This window comes from Cryptomeria japonica, chromosome 6 (assembly GCF_030272615.1).
Source record: "Cryptomeria japonica chromosome 6, Sugi_1.0, whole genome shotgun sequence".
NCBI classification, from domain to species: Eukaryota; Viridiplantae; Streptophyta; class Pinopsida; order Cupressales; family Cupressaceae; genus Cryptomeria; species Cryptomeria japonica.
Window position 1 is genome coordinate 198,076,442 of NC_081410.1, and position 26,283 is coordinate 198,102,724.

At 36.2% G+C, this 26,283-nt stretch overlaps 1 protein-coding gene across 7 annotated transcripts in view; it reads left to right on the plus strand.

Annotated features, from left to right (window-relative positions):
* Positions 1-26,283, plus strand: part of LOC131063494 (uncharacterized) — a 101,107-nt gene that overhangs the window by 23,567 nt on the left and 51,257 nt on the right. For all 7 annotated transcript variants that reach the window (XM_057997330.1, XM_057997334.1, XM_057997335.1 and 4 more), the window contains exons 3-6: positions 17,072-17,132; positions 17,697-17,733; positions 18,132-18,209; positions 18,433-18,505. In XM_057997330.1, coding sequence (XP_057853313.1) covers positions 17,072-17,132; positions 17,697-17,733; positions 18,132-18,209; positions 18,433-18,505 — 249 coding nt within the window. The remainder of the gene's footprint in view (positions 1-17,071; positions 17,133-17,696; positions 17,734-18,131; positions 18,210-18,432; positions 18,506-26,283) is intronic.

Consider the following 26,283-nt stretch of genomic DNA (forward strand, 5'->3'; position numbering starts at 1 on the left):
CTACATACAAGAACCTTGGAGTTACTCCGATTGATCCTTCGGCAAGATCTTCCGCAGTCGAGAAACTTTGTTCAAGAGAGGATAAGATACCTTGGTATTTTATTCTGTGTTCGCATGTGCATGAAAAACACATCAACAGTACGCCATAAATGAACGGGATAATGGTCGTCCATTTTTGGACGAAAGTCTTTTGGCTGAATAGTAGTGGCGTACTTATTGCTGAAGGAATTTTGACTAGGCGTGGGTCTAGTCAATGCATGTCACCATCAGATAGGGAATCTTCTTGCATGTTGCCTTCTCATTATGGTTTTATGACAGATTCTCTGTGCATGTCGCCGTCACTAGGAGAATGATGGGCATTTATGATGGTGTTGGTTATATTCTGAGCATAATCAACACATGGGGCACATTTAATGTGCTAGTGGGCACTATTTTAGGCTCTTTAAATTAAATTGTACATGGGCAGAATGGGTTATTAATTGCCAATTCCCACCTTGTTGCACCTTGAGTGGGGAATCTTTAGGGCAAACCCTAATCAGGGTTTTGCATGTAATCATGGCTTGAGGCCTATATAAGGGGGTGACCCCCTTATTTGTAAGGGAGGAGAGATTATTGTTTGAGATTGTTGCATCAGGATTGTAAAGTAGCCAACTTAATGCATTGTTCAATTTGATGGTGTATTCTTGTTCTACTTTGGCAATTTGCATGGTCTTGCTCTCTTCAATTAGATTAGATTTGCTTATGAGTTGTTAGAAGAACTGGATTTGATAGGAGAACTTGTTGCAGAATCCGAGCTCATACTTTTGGTGTGAATCTGATTGTTGTATGCCGTGCAAAGTTAGCCTGAGCCTGTTGATGTGTATGCGTTTAACTTCGGTCATCAGTAGAGATTGTTCGATCGGATGGTCTGTATTGATGATCTGAAAAGCGTCCATGCACCCTTTGAAGATTGCACCACCTTCGTGTAGTTTTGCTTTGCTGGCAAATGAAGAGTGGTTTGATTTTGCATAAGCAATCCCGTCTCCTGTTCTTAGGATTAGATTAGCTTTAGCATAGTTCTCTACCCTACTCCTATTTACTTTCCGCATATTTCGAAAAATCCAAAAGATCTAAAATTAGAGCTTCATTGCAAATCATTCGTGTAGGAATCCATGAGCTTGCATAAGTTTTCTTCAATTGAACACATGTAAGGCCCCTTGGGTTATCAGCAAACCCATCAAACATTTGAATCACGCCCACGCACTAAAGGAACCTTGGAATTAGCCGTTTGAACTTTAAGAAATCCTAGCATACGGACTAATCTTCATCAAGAGAGGATAAGGTGACCATTGGTGACTTTATTCTGTGTTGAACGCTGTCATAAAAAACACGTCAACAGTGAGGAAATTCAGTTAAATTGAGTTTTTGAGTCCTCTTTATGACTGAAATTTACCTCTGATTCTAAAAATCTGTCTTAAAATCAGAGAAAAGTGCCTAATTTCTAGACCTTTAACACTTAGAAGAGTCTTCTTTTGGACAATTTTTCTTCAAAAATATAAAATTTGAGAGAAAACTTCTCTTCAATGCTCTCAAAAATTCTCAACTTGAATAATGAATTGTGAAAGTGAATTGGTTGAAAATATATAGAGTTTAGGGTTCTTAATTTTAGAAGTTTTTGTTTTGTTTTATTGTTTTTTTATTTTTTATTTTTAAATAACTTTTATTGTTTTTTTGTGTTTTAATCTTTCCAAAATGGAAAGTTTTATTTCTCTCTCAAATTTATCCTTAATTCAGGAATCTTCAAGAACTTTCTAGAAATCTTGAATTTTGAAAATTTCCTAAGTGTTCATTTTTAATTTTAATTTTGGGAAATAATTAAAATTTATTTCATGTAACAAATTTTATTTTCCAGCATGCTGGCCTGACTCATGTAAAATTTTTGATTAAAATTTATCTTTGTTCCTGGCATGTCAGCTTGATAGTCTTCAAATTTTAGGTCTCTAGCTAGGTATCTTCACATATTCCATTTATGCCCAGATGAATCAATTTGTGTCTGTGTTTGATTAACTTGCAAGGGGTTGGACAATTTTTTTATGCCTTGGCATACTTCATGTCGATTTGTTTTGCTCTTTGTCATGTCCGAGACAAGGTGAACTTGGAAAGAGTTTGGACAATCTCATGCTACTTCAATTTTAGCGAACTTGGATAATCTTATGCCAATTCATGTCTTTGATCAGACTTTGGAAGGATTTTTTTTTGAATAGCCATCCTTTGGTGAATCTTCATGTTTCATAGGCAAACTTTCAACTTGCTGTCTTCTTAAACCCTAGGTAGGAGTTTGGTTAACTCATATCATCTTAATTAACTGCAGATCGGAGTTTAGCAGGGTTTGGACATCATTCCCCATGTCTTGGTGAGTTTGAAAAGAATTTGGACAGTATTATGTCCTCTTGTTCATGAGCAGATTTAGGAATATGATCAGACCATCTGACCTTGTTTGGACAAAATTTGAACCATCCCTCTTGTACTTAGTGAATTAGAAGAGTTTGGGAGTTGTTTTTGATATTGTGCTTGCTGTCCATGGTGAATTTCAAGGTTGATCAGACAATTTGTATTGTATTTCTGTCATGTCTTTTGTCAAGGTTTTCTTCATCTTTGTGTGTTGCTTTGTTATCCAACCCTAGGCGAACTTGGAGGACAGCTTGGAAAATGTCTTTCTAGACCGATTTTATGTTTGAATGCCTCCTTCTTGGTGGAATTCACAAGCTTTGGACAGGCTTCAATTGGTGTTTTATTTATTTTTTCCTTAGGAGAACTTGAATCTTGTTAAGCCATTGTTTTGTGAGACAAATTTCCAACTTGAATGCCTTCTTCTTGGCGGAATTTACATGTCCTGGACAGGTTTGTATTTGCTTGGAAGGTCATTTAGGAGACTGTCAAAATATGTGCAGATTTGCATAACCTCTCCCTTCAAAGTGAATCTTGGAGATGGTGAATTCAGAATATGACAAGAGGAAGATGCTTTATTGTTTTATCAGCAAACCTTCAATCCGCTGTCAATGGCAAACTTGGAGAATTTTGGATATGTCGAACTTTTCAATTGCTTCTTCTAAACCCTTGGACTCGCTTTGCTTCCTATCCCTATGGCAGATTTTGCCATCTCTGAAATCAGGCTTTTATGCTCATCCTTGGCGAATATTGAAAGAAGTTGATGCTGTTGTCAAACTTTGATCAGCAGAAGAAGTGTTGAAAACCTTGTTTTATAGCTTCTTGGAGACTTCTAGAAGCTTTTATTGTTTTATTCTATCCTTGAGAAATTCGAACTCTCTTTGCTTGTCAAATAATGGAGTTTTTAATGAAGCAAAACCATGCTTTATCGCTCTATTCAAATTTCTAGAAACTTTGCGCTTTGTGCTTCCTCCTTTGCTTTCTTCTAGAAGGCGAGTTTAGAATATTATCTTCAATCTTTGCAAACTTAGAAAATTTCCTTTAGAAGCCTTAGAAGCTTCTTCCTTGTGCGATTTTTAGAAAGCTTTATTAGCTTTCTTCTAGAATGCGAACTCTAGAAAGATTTTTAGAAGGCGAGTTTAGCAGAGGAAGCTTTATTTATTTTATGTTTTTACTGCTTTCTTCTAGAAGGCGAATTGGAAGATTCTCTTTCATGCTTGCAAAGTTATCTCATCTCTAGGAAATTCGAATTTGATCCTTGGAAGCTTCTATTATGCTTTAGAAAGTTTTATTTTCTTTCTTCTAGAAGTTTGTTTTGAAGAAGTTTAGATGCTATGTCATTGCTTTATTGCCAATTTGTCAATTTTGCCATCCTTCTCTTTGTCAAGTGAGTTTTAGAGTGCCATGTCACCAACACATTGTTGCCTACTTGGAAGGCTTCCTAGGTGAACTTAATACTTGTTATGACAACTTCAATTAGGCAGACCCTACATTGCCTTAGTTATCTTTTCTTAGCCTTGGCGGACTTTGCCAACCTTCTTCCATTTTGCTTTGCTTGCCAAACTTTTCCTAGGAGGGGTGAACTTTGAAGGATGCTAGACAATATGCATAGGGCGGACTTTGAAGACCTCCTTCCATCTTTGCTTTGGTGGATTTGGAGTATACATAGTCAAGACGAACTTGACACTTTCTTTGCCATCTCTTCCTTAGTTTATGCTTGACCATACATAGGAAATTGTTTGACCTTTGCCACGAGTTAGTTGACCAATGGTAGGAGTTTGCCATCTGTCGGACGATTTTAGCTTTAGTCATGAAGTGCACTTAGAAGATTGTCATACATTTTTGTGTATGGATAAGCTTAACCCCTGGTAGGAGTTTAAGTAACTCTTGCCACGGGTTAACCGATGGTAGGAGTTTGTCATTCGTTGGACAACTTCATTGCTTCTAGGCGAACCATACTTGACATCCTTAGGTGAATTTGGCTGACCATCTGCCATTCCACTTATCTGACTTTGAGGTTGGGCGAACTTCTCCAAGCATCTGTCATTTTTACTTTTCAACTTAGGCGAAATTTTCAATGTGCCATATTTGAACTCTTTCGCCATACTTGATCAACAACGTTCATGCTACGTTGATACTATGCTGGTTCATCTGGAACAAAAACCTTAATCTGATTTCCACTTTGCCTTTTGCACTTAAAGACATGATTTTCAAAATCTGAGAACATGGGTAGTAATAATTTGGCATGGGGATCAAAACCCTAATTCCAGAAAAAAGCAACAAATTTCAAACTCTTGCTTTTTACACTTAGAAGTAAAATTTTTCAAATCTGAATACATGGGTAGGATCAAATGACCTAAAGAACAAAACCCTAATCTCAGAAAAAAGCAAAAATTTCGAAGCCTTGCTTTTTATACCTAGAGACAAGATTTTCAAATTCTAACAAAATGGGTAGTAATAAAATGACTTGATGAACAAAATCCATATGCCACTTTTAAAGAAGCAGAAAAAGCAAAAATTTCTAAAAATAGTAGGTTGTCAGAAATGACCCAAAGCAATTGCAATCCTCGTCCTTTGAACCTCATGAGCACTTTGGCAACATTGAAATGCAATGTTGAGCAAGATTTCTCAATTTGACTTGGGATGACCACAAAACTCTAACTCTTAAACTCTTTCAAAATGAAGATTTATGAAAATGCAGAACCAAGACAAAACCCTCAAAAAGCGAAAAAAAGAGGGTCCCCATCTGCAATGGGGTGATGTGTGAATTAGGTCACAACATGACCAAGAATTGATTCTTCATTTTTTGCAACTCCCTAGGCCTTTGATCAATATCAGCAAGGTCACTTTGCTCATGTATTTCTTCGTCAACTTTTCAATAGGCTTTGCTACCTTCTGGATCATCTTGGAGCTCCTGCTCACTTGATTTTGTTTGGGAATAATTCTTGAACACTTTATACATGGGAACATCCCTCTCAACTTTTGAATTGTCATCACTAGAATGATGCATGGGGTCATCACTAATTGCTGTTCTGAATTTTTCAGCTAGCTCAACTTCATCATTAACAGCAGCAACACTTTCAGTGGATTCATTTTGGGACTTCATCCCATATGCCTCTAGAAATGTGACATTTTCCAATACACGAGAGTTCTGAATGTTCATCTTGCCTGCTTTTTTGCTCTATTTCAGAAATTTCTGCTGTGAACTTTTCTTCCTTTTCTTCATGCTCCTTTGTCAAATACAGTTTCAACTTTTCTTCACATTAACTAGAAACCATGCTAACACATTTGCAACTGTTAAGGAGTTTTGGTCATCCTTCCTCACTTAAGACAATAGTACTGAAAGAGTGGATAGGGGATGCTATCACTCTCATTGACCATCAATGACATAATTTTTTGCATGGCTGTTATAATGTTATCATCATGAACCTTTTGATAACAAGAAGGAAATATTTGAACATTTGGAGTAATACATTATCACAGTCAATATCAATCATTAGCACCACAAGATTTAACCTTTGCAACAGTTTCTAGAATTCTTACTCTCTTGGCAAATGAAGGATGTCTAGTATCTTTCAAACCATGGAAACTCTCTACCATCAGCTGAAAAAAGCTCCTTCATTGTGTCATCATTGTACGGAATTTCAGGAGCTGTAGTTCTTGTAAATTCATTGATGCAAGAAAAAACTATAACTCTAACTTCTTCATTTGGGTATCTCATAAGATTAGGCTTAATCAATGCATTCACAGCCGGAGCAACAACAATCTGAAACTATTCTGGGCCATGTTGGTTGGAAAAGCAACATTATTTTATTCTTTCAACTTTTTTCCAATTTAAGCCCTAGTAATTGAATTACATTCATACTTTTGATTTGCCGAGTCAATCCTTACCCTACGTAATGCTGTTATGGCTCTAGCGACATTTGTAGACTTGAGACACAAGTGTATGACTCCACATAGAGTTAACAATGTTGGGTTGAGTGATACAAGCTTCTTTCTACCATAGTCCATGATTCCATATTATGATTTTTGTTTTTGATGCCATGGATATCATATTCCACAAGTTTTGTACACCTAAAACACTTGATAATATTTATATATTTAAAATTGTTGTTTCCTTCAGCTAAAATGCGCTTTTTTACGCATGGGATTGATGTATATTTGTGTATGTGATCAAAGTAGCTTCTATTTGATTAGTTTATTGTCTTTAAAATTATTTATTGTTGGGTGCATGATAGAAGTTTTATAGTTTTTAAAATCTATATTTTATGCTTTTTTCAATTTGTTGAGTCTTTGCCAAGTCTAAGCACCAAAGACCAAGTATGGGTCAAAAATCAGCTTGCTGAGTTTGAGTCAAGTCCAAGTCTTGTAACATTGATTGACAATAATAATGTAAGGCTTGCACCTTATCTTGATTTGTTCTTGGGTTGAGGCCTGATTAGAAATGGATGACAAATGGGTGCCCCAAAGGGAATCTTTGAGCTCAAAAGAGGACCTTAAACATTCCTATCCTTCTTTGGGATCCATGGTGAGAGATCCCATGTCTCTCATTTTTCCTTTTATTGGAAAGGGCGGGGCCCCAAAACATCTTTGTCTTGAGCTATGTAAAACCTGTAGAGTTATGCTCTTTCAATCCACATTGCTTGATCAAATGTTGTTCTGCAATAGAGGGAACTTGGGGAGGCTGCTAGAATTAATCTACTCAAAATACTCTATGGGAGTGACATGGAGCAAGGAGTTTGCTTCATTTTATTTTAAATGCTATAGGCATAACTTCTTTGGGTGCTTGCAAGCCATCAAATGAACATAAATCTCTGGCAGTTGTTAAGTTAAGCTTTGATTGCATTTGACGAATGCAAAGATTGCTGATTAGGAACTTCAAGGTGAGCCTTAGATTTTTAAATGGTAATTGTGGCTTGCAATCAGATGCTTTTGAACACTACATATTTGGCTACTCATGAGGATTTTTTACTTAGATAATGGATGAATACAGGCCTTTGTTCTTTGGCCAATAGAGTAAAAAATTGAATAAAGAATGAAAAGAAAGAACAAACATAGAAAGAAAAAAGTAATTGTCTAATGGGTGCGTGCAAGGTGTATTCAATCCATCCCACTTGGCTTGAGTGGGGAGCTTTTTCTTGTGTATTGCTCAATTGCCTTTAGAGAGCTTGACGATAAATCATATGAAAAGTTTTTGACCTTTCCAACAATGTGATTTGTGTTTCAAGTCTTGCTAGTGGGTCTACCACTTTTGTTATATTATTTGCATTTTGATTTGCAAGCTAGCTTTGGAAGACATATTTATCATTCTTCTTGTTTTGTAGAAACTAGAATTTCATGGAGAGGTGATGCCTTATTGAATAACATATTAGATGTATTTGAAAAATAATTGAATGAATTAATTGCGAATATACAACGTATATAAAGGAATTACAAGACGGTATTCTAAAAAGAATGAACTGTTAAACTAAAGCTTCAACATGAAGCTAAAAAGCTAAAACGCTTAAAAAAGCTAAAAATTAAAAAGCTAACTATGCATTCTAATAAAAGAAGCAATAGGTGAATTTAAAACACTAAACGAACTAAAAAGCTAACTAAGTTGACAACTAAGATGACCATTAAAGAATAGATATAATTATTATTTTAATACCCTCCCTAATGGTCATCGTACTCAATGCCCTACAAAAGACACTGCAGGCTTTTTGATCACAAATTCAAAGAACACTTTGCTGCTACGGAGACCCTCAGGATTTGTAGAATGTTAATGACCAAGAGTATCGGAAGCTGTCCAACTTGATGTAACCCTCACATGTGAATTACAAAACCGTCACACGCGAATTACAATAGCTTAAAACACGGTTTTGAGGAAAAATTACAACTAAAGCAACAAACTTGAGATACGAATGTGAAATGGATAAATTTTGACATTTCGACAACATTTCAAAAAAGATCGAAATCAGGCAAAGTTCGACAAAATTTTTCAAGGTACTCACCATGTCGCCTGTGCTTGCTAGACATTGATATGACTTGAATTGCTCGGATAAGTGTCATCGTTCTCCAATGCTTGCCATCGCGCTCGAAATGATCACAAAAAGCTCTAAAATTGCTTTGGATACTCTGAACTCAATGAATGCAAATGAGCCAAATGAACCTAGGAATTTCTATTTATAGGCCAAAATTAGGGTTTTCCCTCCAAAACAACCATGGTTCCTATCAACTTTGAAGCTCTTGTAGGTCAATCAAACGAGCTCGAAACTTCATGAAATTGGAAATTAGCAATCACGATAATATTATTGTATTGGTCTCAATTTCATAATTTTTCGACCAATTTCCTGAGGGGGGCACAATTACACCCTACCATCGTCGGGGTAGGAAGTTTCCAAAATTTTCTTTGAAACAATATTGTTCCAACATTGTCTCAAAGAGGGACAAATGTAGACACCGAAAATGTCTCATCACTTACACGCTAATTATTCATCCCAATTAATTAAATAATTATTTAATTAATCTAATTTTGTTCTTCTAAACTAATTTATCATCACATTACATCAGTTCTAATTGTTCAATTTCTCTCCAATCATTTAATCATGCAACCTCCTTTTCTTTATATTAATTAAATACTTCTATTATTTAATTAATTTCGAATTAATACCTTCAATTAAATAATCTGTTATTTAATTAAATTAAATTTCCAAGTTCTTGTCAATTTCTTTAATTTATTTAATTATCTAATCCATTTTTTTCTAATTTAAATATTCAAAAATTCAAAATTCCCCAAATGCTAATTTCAATTAATTTCAAATAATGTGCATTTCATTTCATGTGTTTGAAAATCCAAATTTAAATAAAATGAAAATCCAATGCAATTTCATAACAATCTCCTACAACACATGCCTAAAATCCTATCTGGCATTGACTCTCAGTCTAATTGTCAATCACCTTTTCTGACTAGGCAATCAAATCGGTCATCTCCTCAGTTAATTCATTAATCAACTTTTTCGAACAAACTCATCTAATGAGTTATCTTCCCAATCTATCCATTTCACTGATCAATCAATTCAATCAACTCATCAATCAAATGAGTTTAACTCTCTGTCAATCCTGTGTCAACTGATCTCAACCATTGATCAATTCAGTTCTAGAATGCATCTCAACCATTCAATTTCTCTCTTCGAAATTATTGTGTCGTTCTTATGCAGGATTCCCAGCGAAACACTGAGAGCCAATCAACCACAAGAATTGAGAAGATTAATGGAAGCCATGAATGGAATCAATGAGGGGGGTTAATTAGATTAATTTCCATGCTTTATTGATTTCTATTATACTTTTCATTGCCTTTATGGATTTGCTAATTAGAATTGGGTATTCTAGTGTTTAGATTTAGGAAACAAATCATGAAAACCCTCAGACAATTTTTCAGGAAAAAATCATGAAAATCTAATTGATGACAAAATTTGCTTATCAAAAAGCATAGAAGGCTCAATCCTCTTCAGAATGCTGTTTTGCAACATGAGCCTGCTCTTGCTCCTGAGACCCTCCCAGGTTAGATTGCACGACTGCCAACAATTTCTTGCAATCTTTCTTCATATGGCAAACTGGTGACAGTAGTTACACTGTACACTTTTCTTCTTTGGAGATTATTGAGATTGACCTTGCCCCTTCTCTTGGAAGGACGGAGCTTTACCCTTGTTCTTGTTCAAAGCTTCGATTGTGAAGGCCTGTTCAATGGACGAACTAGTGCTGCTTCCAAACTGTTGCTTCCATCGATTTTGTTGCAAAGATTAGGAAACTTTAGATCAACACTAATAGAAGAGAGATTGAGCCCATCAATGAAATGCTCGTAGGATCGGGGTAGGCTTTTCAACATGATCACTACTATATCTTCTTCCTCCATGGTTCGGCCTATAGCCTCCGACTAGTCATGGATGTCCTCGATCTTCGTAAGATGTGCCTGGATAGATGTCTTTTCATCCATCATGATAGAAAACAACATATTCTTCAGAAAGCTTGGCTCTTGTAGGACTTTTCATGAAGATCCTTCAAGAGATCCCAGATCTCTTTAGCAGTTTTCCCTGAAGGCACTTGAGGGAGTTGATCATTTGTGATAGACAACTTGATGAGCATGACAACCTCTCGAATGCACTCATCAAATTTATCTTGGTTTGAACCTGTTGCTGCAGAACGAGTAGCTTTGCCCAAAACAATTTGATTAGGGCAACGATACTCAAAAATGGTAGGCATGCTGTAATGCCCCCTTCTCCGCAGTGATTAGTTTAGTGGTCCATTGGCCTATTTCGGAGACCCGTAGGCTATTTGGAAAGGAGAATTAGGGTTTCCAACTTTTGTGGAGTTCTGCTCGAGCTTTTTAGGGTTTACCAGGAGGGAATTCTTTAGTTCTGTCTATGGTTTCCTTTTGGGTTTTTCATGAGCTCCAAGGTGGCATAACATGCATTTGATTCTTTGGTGAAGTGAGAACTTACTATTTTTAGTAAGTTAGGGTTTGGCTGTTTGGATGATGCTGTCTTATTGAGCTTTCCAGATCTTTCTTTGGGTGCGAAGATCATGTTCTTCGAAGGAGTATTCCATGACTTACTATTTTTAGTAAGTGGCAGTATTGAGCAATTCTATTTTTAGTATTTTGGACAGGGTTCTGTTCTTGTAGCAGTTCAGTTGTCTTCGTTGCTCAGCTTCATCCTGGATTTTGTTGATAATCAGTATTGGAGTCAAGTGATTTAATTAAATATTATTTTCTTATCCTAAGGTTTTATATTTAATTATTTTATTACTGATAAATGATATATTGGGCAACTTAGGAAAAGACATTTATATCTAATATCAATGTTATATTTTCCTAAGTTAGGCATTGAAATTTGAAGAATGCATTAAGTTATTGTTGAAGACTTAGGCAAGTTCAAACTTGCTTAATTATTGGTTAAAATGCAACTTGGGCCCCCACCTTGGGAAATGAAATGAAATATCATTTGGACGCCATGTGATAGTGAAATGAAATGCAAATTGGAGAGGTGAATTTGGGAGAATACATTTGAATTTCAGAGGGAAAAAACTATAAATACAGGTGCTTGGCCTCCCATTTGGATATCTTATGAAATTGCATCGTTATGCTGTCGGTTTGGCGATTGAAATCTGAGCTTCGAAGTGTGGCTTCCTAGCTAAGTCTCAATTTTGTACTTGGAAGATAGTACCTAGCTGTGTTCCTGTAATTCTAGTGCTGTCCGTGAGTGTTCTGCAGATTGTGGAGAGTTTTGTGTGGATTTTGGAGTGCTTCCTTTTTGCTGGTTGCGGAGTTGCTGAAACCATATTTTGCTCATACCTCTTGACCAAGTGACTGCATCGTTCTGGGTATTGGCTTTGTGGAAGCGTATTGGGAAGACAATCATTCTCCTATCTTGGCATGGCTTTTGGTGGTCATTACAATTTTTGGTTGCAAATCGAAGTTTGCTGCTGTAGCGCCATTTTCAAACTTACCTTGGGATGTGTGCAACATATTTGGGGCTTCCAAGTTGCGAGTTTGAGGTATTGGATTGGTTGCCTATGTTATATTAGTTGTTTGCATTTTATTTGGTGTGATTCCAGTTGGTTTTGAGAAAGTTATAAGTGTTTCGGTGTTTCCGTTAGTGGTTGGATAGTGTGTTTCTAGCTTGCAGATTTAGTACAGCAGTAGTGTTCAAGTGTGGTGTGATTTTGTTAGTGGATTGTTTGAGATTAGCATTAAGCTTCTTATCTTATCTCATATCTCTATTTTGTAAGATTGTTTCAGTAGTATTGATCAATCATTCTTGCTGATTTTTATTTGTAATTCCCATCGTGCAAGTGGAAGAGGATGGCTTGGCCGCCTTCTATGTTGGTAGTCAAGAAACAATGAATGTCCTCCCGCTGAAATACCGCGGTAGAGTTGATTAATTGTAATAAGTCCTCCCGTTGAAATACTGCGGTAGAGTTGATTAATTGTAATAAGTCCTCTCGCTGAAATACTGCGGTCGAGTTGATTTTGTTGTATTACGTCCTCCCGCTGAAATATTGCGGTTGAGTTGATTTTGTCTGCAATAAGTCCTCCCTCTGAAATACTGCGGTAGAGTTGATTTGTTTTGTATTTTAGTGTGTCTTTTGGCTGGTTTACCGCCAAGTCTTTGGTTATCTATCCCACTGAAAAGTGGAAGGGGCTGGCTTGCCGCCCATATTGTAATCAATTTCAGTTTCAAGCACGTAACGATCCCCTTAGCGCTGCATGCTCTCACCCTCCCAAGTTGGCTCTCGGTGATCAGAAAGTGGAGGGTTACTTTCAGCAGTATTGAGATTATCTTTCCTAACTTTAACGGGTGCATTGTAGTATTTGATGTGTTAAAAAACCAAAAAAAAATAAAGGGGATATTACACATGCGCTATTTCTAGGTGTTTGTAGTTGCGACCGTTGAACTTTTGACTGTGTTCTAACATGATGTTGGTCAAAGATGCCATCACGGAAACCCAGGTTGAACGTGGTCAACCTTGTGAAGGCTCGAAAATTGAGACAAAAGAATTTGATGAAAAATCAATAGAAACATCCGACACAAATATCGAGATGCTAAAAAACCCTGGCGTGAAATTCGAGGCATGAATCCCAATGCACAAATTGTTGAAAACTCAAAAATTTACTTGCAAACCCTAGGTCACAAAAAAATAATCAGTAAAAAAAAGGCATAGCTTTTGAGGCAAAAATCTTGGCAGGGAACCCAAGATGTGAAATTTTGAAACACCCAACCCAGAAAAATCTGCTAAAACAAAGAATAATATGATTATTATGTGAATCTTACAGGGTATAAAAACCCTAATTGCCGCAAAAATTTCTGGTAAAATAAAATTTGTAAATTGTGCCCTAGCCATCGAGAGCAGAAAACGAGACAAAAAAATTTGTAGGTCGGAAATAGAATAAAAGGCAAAAATCGCAAAGTTTGACATGGAGAAAAAAAAACGCGGAAGTCTAACGAAGGTCAGCACTGGAAAATCATGGTGGAAGCACACAGACGTGGAAAATAAATCGTGCTGCTCAGACCCTGTCATTCAAAAAAAAACGTGGGTGGAAGAAATCTTCATGACCCTCTTCATGCGACCTTGCCAAAAAATCCACCCACAAAATCTTTGATTTTTCTAACTCCGATTTGAAGAAATTCGTCCAGTAATATAATTTAAAAAAAAATTTCACTAAAAAAAAATTTCAATATGAATTTTTTTTAGAATTACAAATTTTCCAAAAATTTAATTTATGCTTTGATACCATGAAAAATAATTGAATGAATTAATTACGAATATACAACGTATATAAAGGAATTACAAGACGGTGTTCTAAAAAGAACAAACCGTTAAACTAAAACTTCAACATGAAGCTAAAAAGCTAAAATGCTTAAAATTAAAAAGCTAACTATGTGTTCTAATAAAAGAAGCAATAGTTGAACTTAAAACACTAAACGAACTTAAAAGCTAACTAAGTTGACAACTAAGATGACCGTTAAAGAATAGATGTAATTATTATTTTAATAGTATTCTTGTTTTTCACTTGTTGCCTTAGCCAAGGTGACCAAGTCCTAAGTACATTTTTGGTAACCAAGGTCTTTAATGTAACCATTTTTGTCAATTTGTACTTGTTTTGCATCTTGACTTCAATTAGCTAGGCATCTAGAAGGGAGTTGAGTTGATTCAATACTGGATTGAGTAGTAAAGTGAGTTGAAAGAAGTGAAAAACATTTAGATAAAAGGAAGTAGCAACAAAGGAAGTAGCAATCTCTAAGCCTAAACAAATAACAAGTTGTTTCAACTCTAGTGTGTCGTTCCCATGAAATTTCCACCATTCAATAGGGTTTTTTGTGCAATAGTGGCCCTATCTGTTCTACCCTTTGGTTTGTTGCATCTGAGTGATTAGCAACCCAAAGCTACTACTCTTGGAGTATGGTTTCCTCCTCAATACTATATATCTTACGAAGGGCCTTCATAAACCCCTCCATTACCTCATCATTCTCGAAAGGAACAATTCTACCAATTCTAGGTGTGTATCACTTGTGAATAAAAGCATATGGCAATAATTCTACCAATTCCCATTACCTCCATATGAAGAGTGTTCATTGTGTTCCACCATTTTGTGACAATAGGCTTGATATGCTCCTCATAGAATTGTAATCTAGGATCCTTGTCACAAATCACATGCTTCATTTGGTTAAGCATGCTATCAAAAGTCTCATAAATCTCCCCAATGATGGAAGAGTCAATATCAGTATACTTGATTACCCCCACAATAAATGATATGATAGAGCAAATATATTTTCAAGTAACATTTAGAAAATTATAAGACATTAGTAATATTGAAAATTAATAATTTAAAATTAAATACTAAAAACAAAGTAGAATGATATTAACTAAAAATTTCTTACTTGATATTGGACCACCAAGTGTCACCAAACACCCTCTCTCACTTTCACCCTTATTTTTTCTTTGATCAAGCCCACTTTTTCCACTCTTCACAAACCACCATGGATTGTAGAGCATTTTCCACCTCCTACATCCTGTCTAGTAAAATAAAATATCAATAGTCTTAATCGGTTTGAGGAACTCTTTGTTTGAATAAGATCAGAATAGTGCAAGTGAAAATTAATGGATCCATACAAAGATTCCTAAATTATTTTGGTATTTTCTTTCATGTACACAACATGAACTCCAAAAAATATGTTTGTAAGCCCTTGCAACCATCAAATTGATTGCCTTACAGACATGAACTGAATATGTCACAACTAGCACAACATTGGAAGACCCAACCTCCTCTATGGCCTCCAAAAGGCCGAACTGGTAATCAACATTCTTATGTTTCCTAAAGCAATCAATAGCATTAAGAAAGTATGAACCAGCAGGACATGTAACAATAAAACTAATGAGTGGCTGATGTTGAATAATAGTCCATCCTTCCATGACAATGGAACAACCACTCCCGATTCATGTTTGTCTCATCTGCTCCATCAATATGTTCACATCTCAATATTTTTTGTTAAGGGGGGTACACATCCTGCATTCTCCAGGAGGAACATAGAAGAGTCCAACTGCTGTTGCATGTCTCAACATAACTTTCAAATAAGGAGACCTTGTCAAATGAAATGGAATGGTACAAGAATAAAAAACACTCAGCTATTGAATCATCAACTTGCTCATGTTTTTCCAAATTCAAAGCTCTATCACTGTATTTTTCTCACCTATAGTAGAAGTGGCCGTCCTCTTCCCTCTATCATAAACTTCTTCAATTGATATATTGGAATGCTTATCAATAGGTTGTAATTGTTTGGATGAATGCTTCTTAGTAGTTCTATTATCATTTTTTTCACTCTCTCCAATCAAACTTTGTCATTTCAACCTGTTGTTCTAACGCTATATCTTAACAAACTCTAACCTATTGTCCACTCTCACTCAATGAATGGTGTCCAACTCCAACTCTTCTATAACTCCCATAATAATCAATTTTGCAAACATGACACAACCAATTCTTTCTGCCTCCTAAATTTTTATCCTTATTAGTGCTTGAATTGGTGGCAAATTGCAGCAAGGTTTTTTTGGAGTTGAAAGGGCCTTTTGCAAAAAATTTAAGAGAGGATGAAGGGCATCTAAAATGGTTTTTATGGAGTTCCAATAGATGGACGAGAACTTCCAACACTCCCTTCAAGTTTTATTCTTTTTACTTTTTAATTGCCTATCTCATTCACGTTGTCATCGTTGCAGCTAGTGCTCATTTTATGTCAGAGATGTTTCATAAGTTTGTGGTGTTGTACAATTGTGGAGTTTTTTAAGTTTTTATGTGACAGCAAACTGAAGAAAATTTAAAAAATAATTACAAAGGCTCCCTAACAGGTACAGCTGGTGATGTGCCTTACTCGAAATGACATTGGGGAAGGGGATAGGGGTTTGAGGGTTGGGGGTACATCCCCATGGAAGACACGACTCTTTCTCAACGATGTGTGTTTCAAATATATATAACATTTGTCATTAGGATGCACATTGCTAGTTTAGAGTAGCAAGTAATATATTGTATTGTTCACAATAATATAATCAGAATTAATCACTGAATAATCAACAAACATCTGTTCCTCCAAGTGTGGAAATATTGGTCAGTTAACAAAATATTCTATAGTGGGTTCTTAACTTTTATATTTAGTTCTTAATAGGGTCATAATCAAGAATTGATTGAGTTAGTGTTGTAATATTGTGTGTTGTAGTATTGTCAATCAAAGATTCTTAGCAGTTTTTGGATCATAGAAGTAGTAGCAGATTTTATGAATCACCATCTATTCATTCCCTTCCAATTGAACATTTCGTTTCATTTCTTGACAATAATTGTTAATATAATCTGCTAATATGCTGCTATAATCGTTGATCCAATCTGCTACTACCTGAGCTTTGTGGTGAAGGCTGCTTTTATCATTCCTTTCCATTGCTTCTATACTTGTTGATCCAGCTTACTGTTATTGGATTACTATCTATTCATTATTCCATGTGAACATAAGAAAACAACATTTTGGATTTTAAAAACAACTTCATAACTTGTGTGCATGGAAGTTTTTTTGACAACTCTTATTGTATTTTGTGATGGTATTCTAATCTTAATTTTCATTTGTAGGTGTTAGTAGTTCGGCAAGACTTGAAGATGGGAAGTGGGAAAATAGCCTCACAGTGTGCACGTAAGATATTTTTTGGCTGAATATTTGTCGTTATTATCGTGCACTCATTTTACTTTGTATAAAATGCTGATTTTTTGTCTAGCACCAAGGTATGACACCCATAAAAAAAGATCCATTCTATAAATTTTTCATTACTTGCTCCTTGGAAATTATTTAGTGGTGGCTGTTGGAGGAGATTATGAGTTTAATTTTCTGTTAATTGAGAATTAATGGGTCTTTGAGGCATGCATTTTTAGCTGTGATTTGCAATGTGCTTTCATATGCAAGGCCTCTTGGCAACCTCCCTTGCCTCCATGTTCATTTTGTGTTTTACATCAGAACATTTCTTTACAATTCTTGCTATGTTTTTGTTTTAATATATGTTCACTCAAACAACTTTAGGCTTTTTGGATGCCTCAACCTGATGATGGACCACAGAGTGTGATCTGAAATGTTGATGCAAACAAAACTTACACAGTTGAATCCAAAAGCACTCCATTCGACTTAGGCTTTTTTGATGAAAGCATTAAAAAATTAACAACTGAAATTAACCTATCATTTATTGTTTCTTGTATGAAATAACAGATGCTGCTACAGGCATTTATGGAGAACTCATGAGAAGGTCCTGCTTCTTACCAACTTCTTGTGTTTCTATCCCATCAATTTTTTTCCACTCATGTTGATAACAGGAAGGAATAGGAAGTGAATGCATGATCTGAAAGTCTAGACAACCATGAAAAGAGTAAAGAACCATGAGTAACATGCAAGAGTGTTATTTTATTGTTCTGTTTTTGTTTGTTTCTAGAGTATCAGGTTTGCTCACTGAGCTTGAGTATCAGGCGACTTACATTGTATCTATTTATAATCTTCTTTCCAACTTACAACTGGCTATGTAAATGTTTCAGTTTCACTTGTATGGCGACCTTTTTCCGGTCATTGTCATGCTTCCTTTAGATTTACTTTTTGCCAACTATAATTTGTCAAAAGTTTTGTTCATATTTTCTGTATGTTTTCTGGCAGCCAACGATCTCTTTTGAACAAGTGGGAGCAAGCTGGACAGCCCAAAATAGTTGTCACATGTAAAAATCAACAAGAAATGTGAGAACATTTTTCATCAATAGGCTTTTTAATAGAAAATACTAAGCAATAGGCTTCTTAATAAATACATTGTATTTTCATCAAGTTTGCAAACATGCATTAAGCAGCCCCATATGGAAATGTTAACAATTAATATTAGCTTTATATTTGTCATCTGTGACAGTTTTCTTAGTGTATGTTTTTCTATATGGACAGAGACGGATTTAACTTGTAATTTTGACAGGAACAATCTAAGAGCAGCAGCAGAGAAAATAGGCTTACCTACCTTTACTGTTGCTGATGCTGGACGCACTCAGGTTTGCTTTTAAATTTTTAATTGCTACACACTCATGGCTTTTGTATCATACATAATTTTGGCAATTATTTAGTTTCTTATTTCTGATAATCACATTGCTAAATTCTAGTCAAATGTCTGAAAATTGTTGAACTAGTTTGATTAACTTTGGAAGGTTGCTTTATATTGATATATTTATCTTGTTACTAGTTTTTTCATCATTTAGATCATTTAGCTGGTGCTGATCATTGTAAAAGTTTATTCTTGGAATATCAAGTTTGAATATTAACATTGAAATAATGGAAATAGTGTTAGTTGTTACCTTATTGAGAATTTGTGAGACATTGTACAACAACTATGTTTGTTTCTTCTATAGCTTGTTTCAAGATTGTTATTGCATTTGAGGCTTGCATGTTTTTTGCTTCTAGTTGATATTGGCTAATTAGTCTTACTCTCCTTGCTGAATGGTTTCTGGGTTGTAAAAGGATTAAGTTGCAATAAACAATGTTTCAAATATTGGCACATGTTGAATTTGGATGGTCAAATATGAAAGCAATCATGGTCACCATAATCTTATAATATTATTATATGTATGAATGCATCTTCTTCAACATACATCTGTATTTGGCCTCAGTGAGCTTCTTGAATGATGGTGAACAACTAAAGTTTGAACATGCAGTGTTCTAGAACATCATCTTGACCTAGCCAATATAACAAAATGATCCCCAGCTGACAATATGGCCTTTTTTTGAGTATCTTTGGTGTTCTGTTCTACAATTTAAATGGTATGTACTTACATAGGAAGGATTTTGTGGCAATGATATAAGTTAAGAAATAATGATGGCATGAACTGGTTTTGTGTTTAGATAATTTATTTGTAATTGAATTGGTTTTCTTTTTAGTCCCATATTTGGGAAATTGATCGTAAATGATCTGCCTTTTATCTATCCAGACAATTACTTTGAAAAATCTTTTGAAAAAATATTAGCCTATTACTTATCCATAGATAAGAAAACATGGTGCCTAAATAGATCAGCGGTCAATTTGAAAATCAACAATATATTGTTGTGGGCAACTGCATTTGCATGGGCATACACATCCAGTTCTACGTTTGTGATTATATATGAATGTTTGTAAATGCATGTAGCTATCTACATTATGCATATATTAGTTATATGTATCAATAAATTATTCTTTATACCATATATATGTATATTTATATGTGGTGTATTCTAATGCTCATCTTTTTTTTGGGATACAACTACAAGCAGCAGCCTCAAATTGGTGTGAGAAAACTAAATAAATGGAGATGTCTGGCAAAAGGCTATATATGTGTGTGTGTGTATTCTGTTCAATGAGTCCTCTACTGTTGTCAATGTTAATGATGAGCCTACTGAACCTATTATTCTTTGAAGGTCAATCAGACAGGGTTGTCCGATTGCTCCTGCTCTGTTTGTTATTGCAGCTGGTGCATTACTCTATGTTCTCAAATCAGACCTAACATCCCCTCCTATTAAGGACATTAGGCTTCCTAATCAGGAGCAACTCCTGAATGCACAGTTTGCCGACGATACTTATCTTTTTGTAGAACTCATAGAGGTCAATTTTAATAACACCATTAAAGGGCTGGAGATATTTTGTGATGCTTCGGGCTCTAAAATTGCTCCTCACAAGTCCATTGTAATTGGGTGGTCTCATATCCCCCCAATTGGCTAGCAAATTGGGGTTGGGGGTGGTTGGATCCTTACAAAGTGGTGAGATATTTAGGAATTCCCTTTTTTTGTTTCCCCCTCCCTAAAATATATGTGGGAGTGGGTGTCTAAAAAAATAGAGAAGAAACACTTGAAATGGCAAACTCACCTTCTTTCCATGGCTGGAAGAGATCAATTGGTTCAAAAAGTCATAGCTTCTCATGCCATATGCCACTCCTCAGCATGGCTATTTGCCAATGTACAATTTGCAAAACTATAGAAGATTTTGAGGGAATTCTTATGGTTAGATGGTAAGGGCAGTAAAAAGAGACATAATGTATGTTGGGCATGGTGTTGTTTACTTAAAATGCAGGGGGCTCTTGGCTTAAAAGATCTAAGGTTATGAGGGATTGCTCTTGTTTCTAAGTGGAGATATTCAATGCAATGGAAGGGAGTGAACCGTGGAAAGTTTTGATAAGAAACAACTTGAAATTATCCAAGCCAGAAAAAGTAAGCAATGGTTCCTACACACATTCAGGATATCTTGTTTAGCTAGTTTGAGGTTACAGTTTTTGGCTCAGCTGTTTTCAACACCTTATGGAAGGCATGGGCTTAGGTTGGACATTTGGTTTTCAATGGGGCAGCATTGAATAAATCCCCTCCATTTTGTGTAACTAATAGGTCTATTTGGTGGAACATAGCCCCAATAGGAAACCTCTAGCTTTAACTCAGGGATGTTCAGCTAAAACTTGGGACCCTTTAGGGGTTAGGGTTCTACAGGATATATTGATTAATGTTTTTTTTGGTTCTCGGGAGCAGCTAAAAACTAAGTACAGTTTACCTATGACTCATAAAAACAACTTGCTCCATGATTAGCAATGGCCTAGGAGAATGGTTACTTGGGAAAATGATAAGAGATTCAGATCTTACAGACAGAATTAAGTGGCAAGAGAACTCCAAGTTTCATTCTGTTATAGTCAACAGGATATATAATTTGCTTGTTGGCTCGAGAGAGATCTATTGTTGTCTTAATACTTCCTGGCAATTATCTTGGTCTGATTCTAAATGCTTTAAAGTTTTGAATCATCTTTGGCATAAATCTGTTGATCCAAAAAAAACCTGCTTTCGCTGGCTGCTTGTTTTAAAAAAATTAGCTGTAGGGCATGTTTTGCATACTTATGGCTTGTCTTCTAGAGTCTGTGAATTTTGTTCATTACCTGAAACTTTTGAGCATCTTTCTTTTAATGCAAATATGCTCTTTCTTTGTGGTCTTTGATGTTTGGTCATCTTGTGGATTTGAATGCTAATATTGGGTTTTCTTGGCATGAAATTCTAGCTGGATATATTGATGCTTTTGATGTTGATTTAAATTGATTTTGGCTTGCCCTTGATTTTTGAGTTTTTATGGAAAAAGAGAAATGAAGAGGTATTTTAGAGCAAAAGAAGACACCTTGCTAAGTTCAATAGTGAACTCACTTTTTTGACTATTATGTTATAGGTTTTTGCTGCCCAAGGACTGATTTATGATCCTGCTGAGGGAGGGTGTCATGTTGGTTTACAAAACAAAAGTTAAATTTCCTCACTTCTTCCCCCAAGGGAGGAATAACTTGAACAAGAAAGAGGTGGAGCTGCTAAATAAATACTTGGATGAAAGAAAGGTCTCCAAGCTAGTCATGGAAGAAAACCGTAAAAAAAAGAAGCACAATGCCCAATATGCTCTTAAAGAAGCTGATCCAGATCTAATTGTCCCTTCTTTAGGCACTTATGAGTGTAATAAAGCAGAATGCAACAAGAATGTATTTGGGTCTTGGGACTAGTAGACGATATAACACTGTTCTAAGTTGGTTTAGAATGTGTGAACTCGATGTATGATTTTTATATCAATAGATGGGTGGTCTATTTTGATATAAATTGGAGCTGCAACTCCTCATAATGTAATGTTGTTTTGATAACTATCTTTAATAGAAAAACAAATGCTCATCTTTAGTTTAGGATATAACTACAAGCAACAACCTCAAATTAGTGCAAAAAAACTTAAAATAATGGAGATGTCTGGCAAAAGGCTACAACCTACATGAATAGGAATTCTAATGGGCATTGGAGGGGAATTTTTGCAGGTTTGATAGGCAAACTTCACTCGATGACCATAGCTGACAGGGGCCTAGTGTGCATATGAATGATTAGCTCATTAATTAGGTTGAAGTGGACACTGATTACAACATTGAAAGAGGCAATTATACAAGTTTACAAAAACATGTGGATGTAGGAAACTATAAGATAACAAATTGGTTATTTAAGAATCAAGAGAAGTATCAATTGATTAAGAATTCCACTCAGAAAATAACAAAGCAAAGAATGTATGGGAACATCTAATTGTAATATTAGAATAATATCTCTATTATTTGTTATTAATGGTCAATAATGTAACATAATGCACATAGTAGTTAGTTTCTATTTTTCTTCTGTTTATGATTGTTTCTTTATAGAAACATCGTCATTGTAATTCTTTAAATGATCTTTTGATCATTTCTTTTAATTCATTCAATATTTTACCATAACATGGTATCATAGTGGGAAAGAATAAAATTTGTTTTTTCTAAAATTTCGAAAGAAATTTTTTAAGGTTTTCTGAAAAGCAAATTTCTTTGGGTGATTTTTTTCAGTTCGTGGTTTTACTTGCAAATTCTTTATGGGTTTTTTACAAAGATTTTTGGGTCTTTGTCAGATTTTTATGGGTTTGTCAAAATCCATACATTGGGATTTGTGCCAGTTGTACTTCTTTTAGTCTCGAAGTCTATACCAGAATCTACCATAGTTTTTGCATTGGGATCCATGCCTTAGGTTTCGTGCTCTTCAAAAATCAGTTTTTCGCCTCTTCAGTAATTCTCGTTTCTCGTGTCTTGGAAAGTGTGCAAGATGGCGTCTTTGATCAACATAATGTTGGAAGGCTGTCAATGATTTAATGGCAAAAATTACAACACATGGAAGTAGAGGATGATGACGATCTTTGAATATTGTCGCCTAGATGATCTCGTTTTGGATAAAGAGACTTGTCCTCTGCCACAGTTGGACAAGATCAAGATAAGTTTGACGAGCGCAACCGGGAAGCGGTCATGCTTATCAAATTTTCGGTTATTGATGATCAATTGCCTCAAGTGCCATCCGACAAGACAACTATAGAGATCTGGATTATTCTGAAGGATCTCCATGAGACATCAGACAAGAGCCGTGCGTTCTTCCTGAGGAACCAACTATTTTCTATCATGATTGATGGGCGTATGTCCTTACAGAAGCATCTGACAAAGATTAAGGACATTCGAGATCAGATGGAAGTAATTGGTCAAAAAATGGAGGAAGAGGATATGGTAGTCATCACTTTGAAGAGTACCTAAATCCTATGAGCACTTTATAGAAATGCTCAACATTACTTCAACGGATGTTGACTTGAAATTTCCAGAAATGTGCACCAAACTTCTGCAGTAGGATTGTTGGAAACAATAGTTTTGTAGCAGTGCCACTTCGTCCTCCACAAAATAAGCCTTCGTAGCCAAATCCTTTCACAAGGATAAAGGCAAATCTCAGTCCTCTCAATAGAAAGACCCTAGTCAGTTTCAGGATAGCTTGAAAAAGAAGAAAGTCCAGTGTAACTATTGCCACAAATATGGTCACTTGATAAAGGACTATAGGAATCGTTTGGCTTCCGAACAACGGAAGCAGGGGGATCTTAGCCTAAGGCCAATGTTGCAGAGCACTCAGTGAAGAAAGAATCCGCCTTCTACGCTTTCATGGCGAAAAGACCTGCAGATCATGTGAAGTCTTCTGCTTGGTACATAGACTCTGGTGCATCTCGACACTTCACTTATCGACGTGATTGGTTCACAGACTTCTCAACTTTCATGGAATTGAACCTTCTATCCGTAGGCCAGATTATGCGGCACTCTCCTCAGTTTGATGTGATATTTAGTTCACACAAGTGTTCGATTGTTGATCGTGAGACTCACTCCACTGTGGCTGTTGGCATCGAGGATCATGGTCTATACAGACTTGTGGGTATAGGTGATTCTCTAGAGCATGCATTTGAAGCTAAATCTTCTTCTATCAAGCAGTCTTTGGTATCAACGATACAACCACCTGAACATTAATCATCTTGCTTAGCTTGTTCGAGAGGATCTAGTTCTTGGCTTACCTAAGATTTAGACTCAACATCACCAAGTTTGTGGAGCTTGTTAGGTTGGGAAGCATCACAAGACACCATTCAAGGATGGTGACTCATGGCGAACCTCAAAGGTACTACAGTTGGTTCATGTCGATGTATGTGGTCCAAAGAATACACCTTCTGTTACTGGTTCTAGGTATTTCTTGCTTTTTGTTGATGATTTCAGTTGTAAAATGTGGGTGTACTTTCTTATGCAAAAATCAGTTGTTTGTACTGTATTTCAGAAGTTTAAGGCCTTAGTAGAGAAAGAGTCTAGTTGTCCCATAGTCACTCTTAGTTCAGATAACGGGGGAGAGTTTTGTTCTACCGCTTTCTCCAACTTCTGTGATGCTCATGGCATCAAGTGCCAATTAACCACACCTTACACTCCTTAGCAGAACGACGTTGTAGAGTGTCGTAACCGCACTATAACTGAGATGGCTAGGTCAATATTGGAACATAGAAGTGTTCCCAATAAATATTGGGTAGAAGTTGTATACACCCTAGTCTATATCCTTAATCGGTCTCCCACACAAGTTGTTAAGGGGAAGACTCCTGAGGAAGTTTGGACTAGTTGCAAATCTAGGATTAATCATCTGAAAGTCTTTGGCTCTGTAGCATATGTTTGGATTCCAGATGCCAAGCGCTCCAAGTTGGATTCCAAAAGTCAGAAGCTTATGTTTACAGGGTACAGTTACAACCACAAGGCTTACCGGCTGATTGATGTAGAAACTGATTGTCTCATCTTCAGTCGTGATGTTGTCTTTGATGAAGAACGAGGATCTTTTCAGCTATCCTCGCCTGTGTAGAATTTTGAGGATCAGCCTTTGAAGGCTATTGATTTGGGTGTTCGTCTTCCATTAGGTTCACCTGATGGAAGGGACGATGCAGAATCTGAATTTGATTATGCTCAACCTGAATTTTCTCTTGATGATGTCGATATTCAACTTGTTCACAACCTGTTCTAGATCCTGTTCTAGTTATGCCTCCTGCATCTGATGTTGGTCCTTCTACTCTTGGCCTAAATGGTGGGCTAAGACCATAAGTGATCTTCATCCTGATATGCTCGTTGATGGTAGATCTTCCAGAAATAAGAGCAAGCAACAAACTACAGTCATTTTTTCTCTCATGGCCAACATTCATAGTGTTTTTGAGCCCCAAACATATTTTGAGTGTAAAGGAATTCCTAAGTGGGAAAAGGCTATGGAAGTTGAACACCAGAGTCTTTTGAAGAACAACACTTGGGTCCTTTTTGATCTTCCACCAGGGAAGAAGCCCATTAGCTGTAAATGGGTGTATAAAGTTAAGTACAAAGCTGACGAAACCCTTGACAAGTACAAAGTTCGTCTGGTTGCCAGGGGGTTCTCACAAAAGGAAGGCATTGACTATGAAGAGACTTTTGCTCCTACAACCAAGATGAGTACAATTCGGCTTGTCCTTGCCTTAGCAACTCAATTTGGTTGGAAAGTCCATCAGATGGATGTTAAGAGTGCATTCCTCAATGGTGAGTTGTAGGAAAAAGTCTATATGACGTAGCCTCCAGGGTTCAAGGTTGTTGGAAAAGAACATCAGGCGTGTAGACTAGTGAAAGCACTCTATGGCCTAAAACAGGCTCCTTGGGCTTGGTACATCAAAACCGACAAGTACCTCTCAGATCATGGCTTTCAGTGGAGTCCATCTGATTCTAATCTGTATGTCAAAAACACTGGTGTTGATATTCTTATTCTGGTTGTCTATGTTGATGACCTCATTATCACTGGTAGTTCGACACTTTTGATCAATCAGATCAAATAGAGTTTGTGTCAATCCTTTGACATGACAGACTTGGTACTTCTGCACTATTGCTTAGGTGTTGAAGTTTGGCAAACTCAAGGAACTATCTTCATATCTCAGTCAAAGTATGCCCGTGGGCTG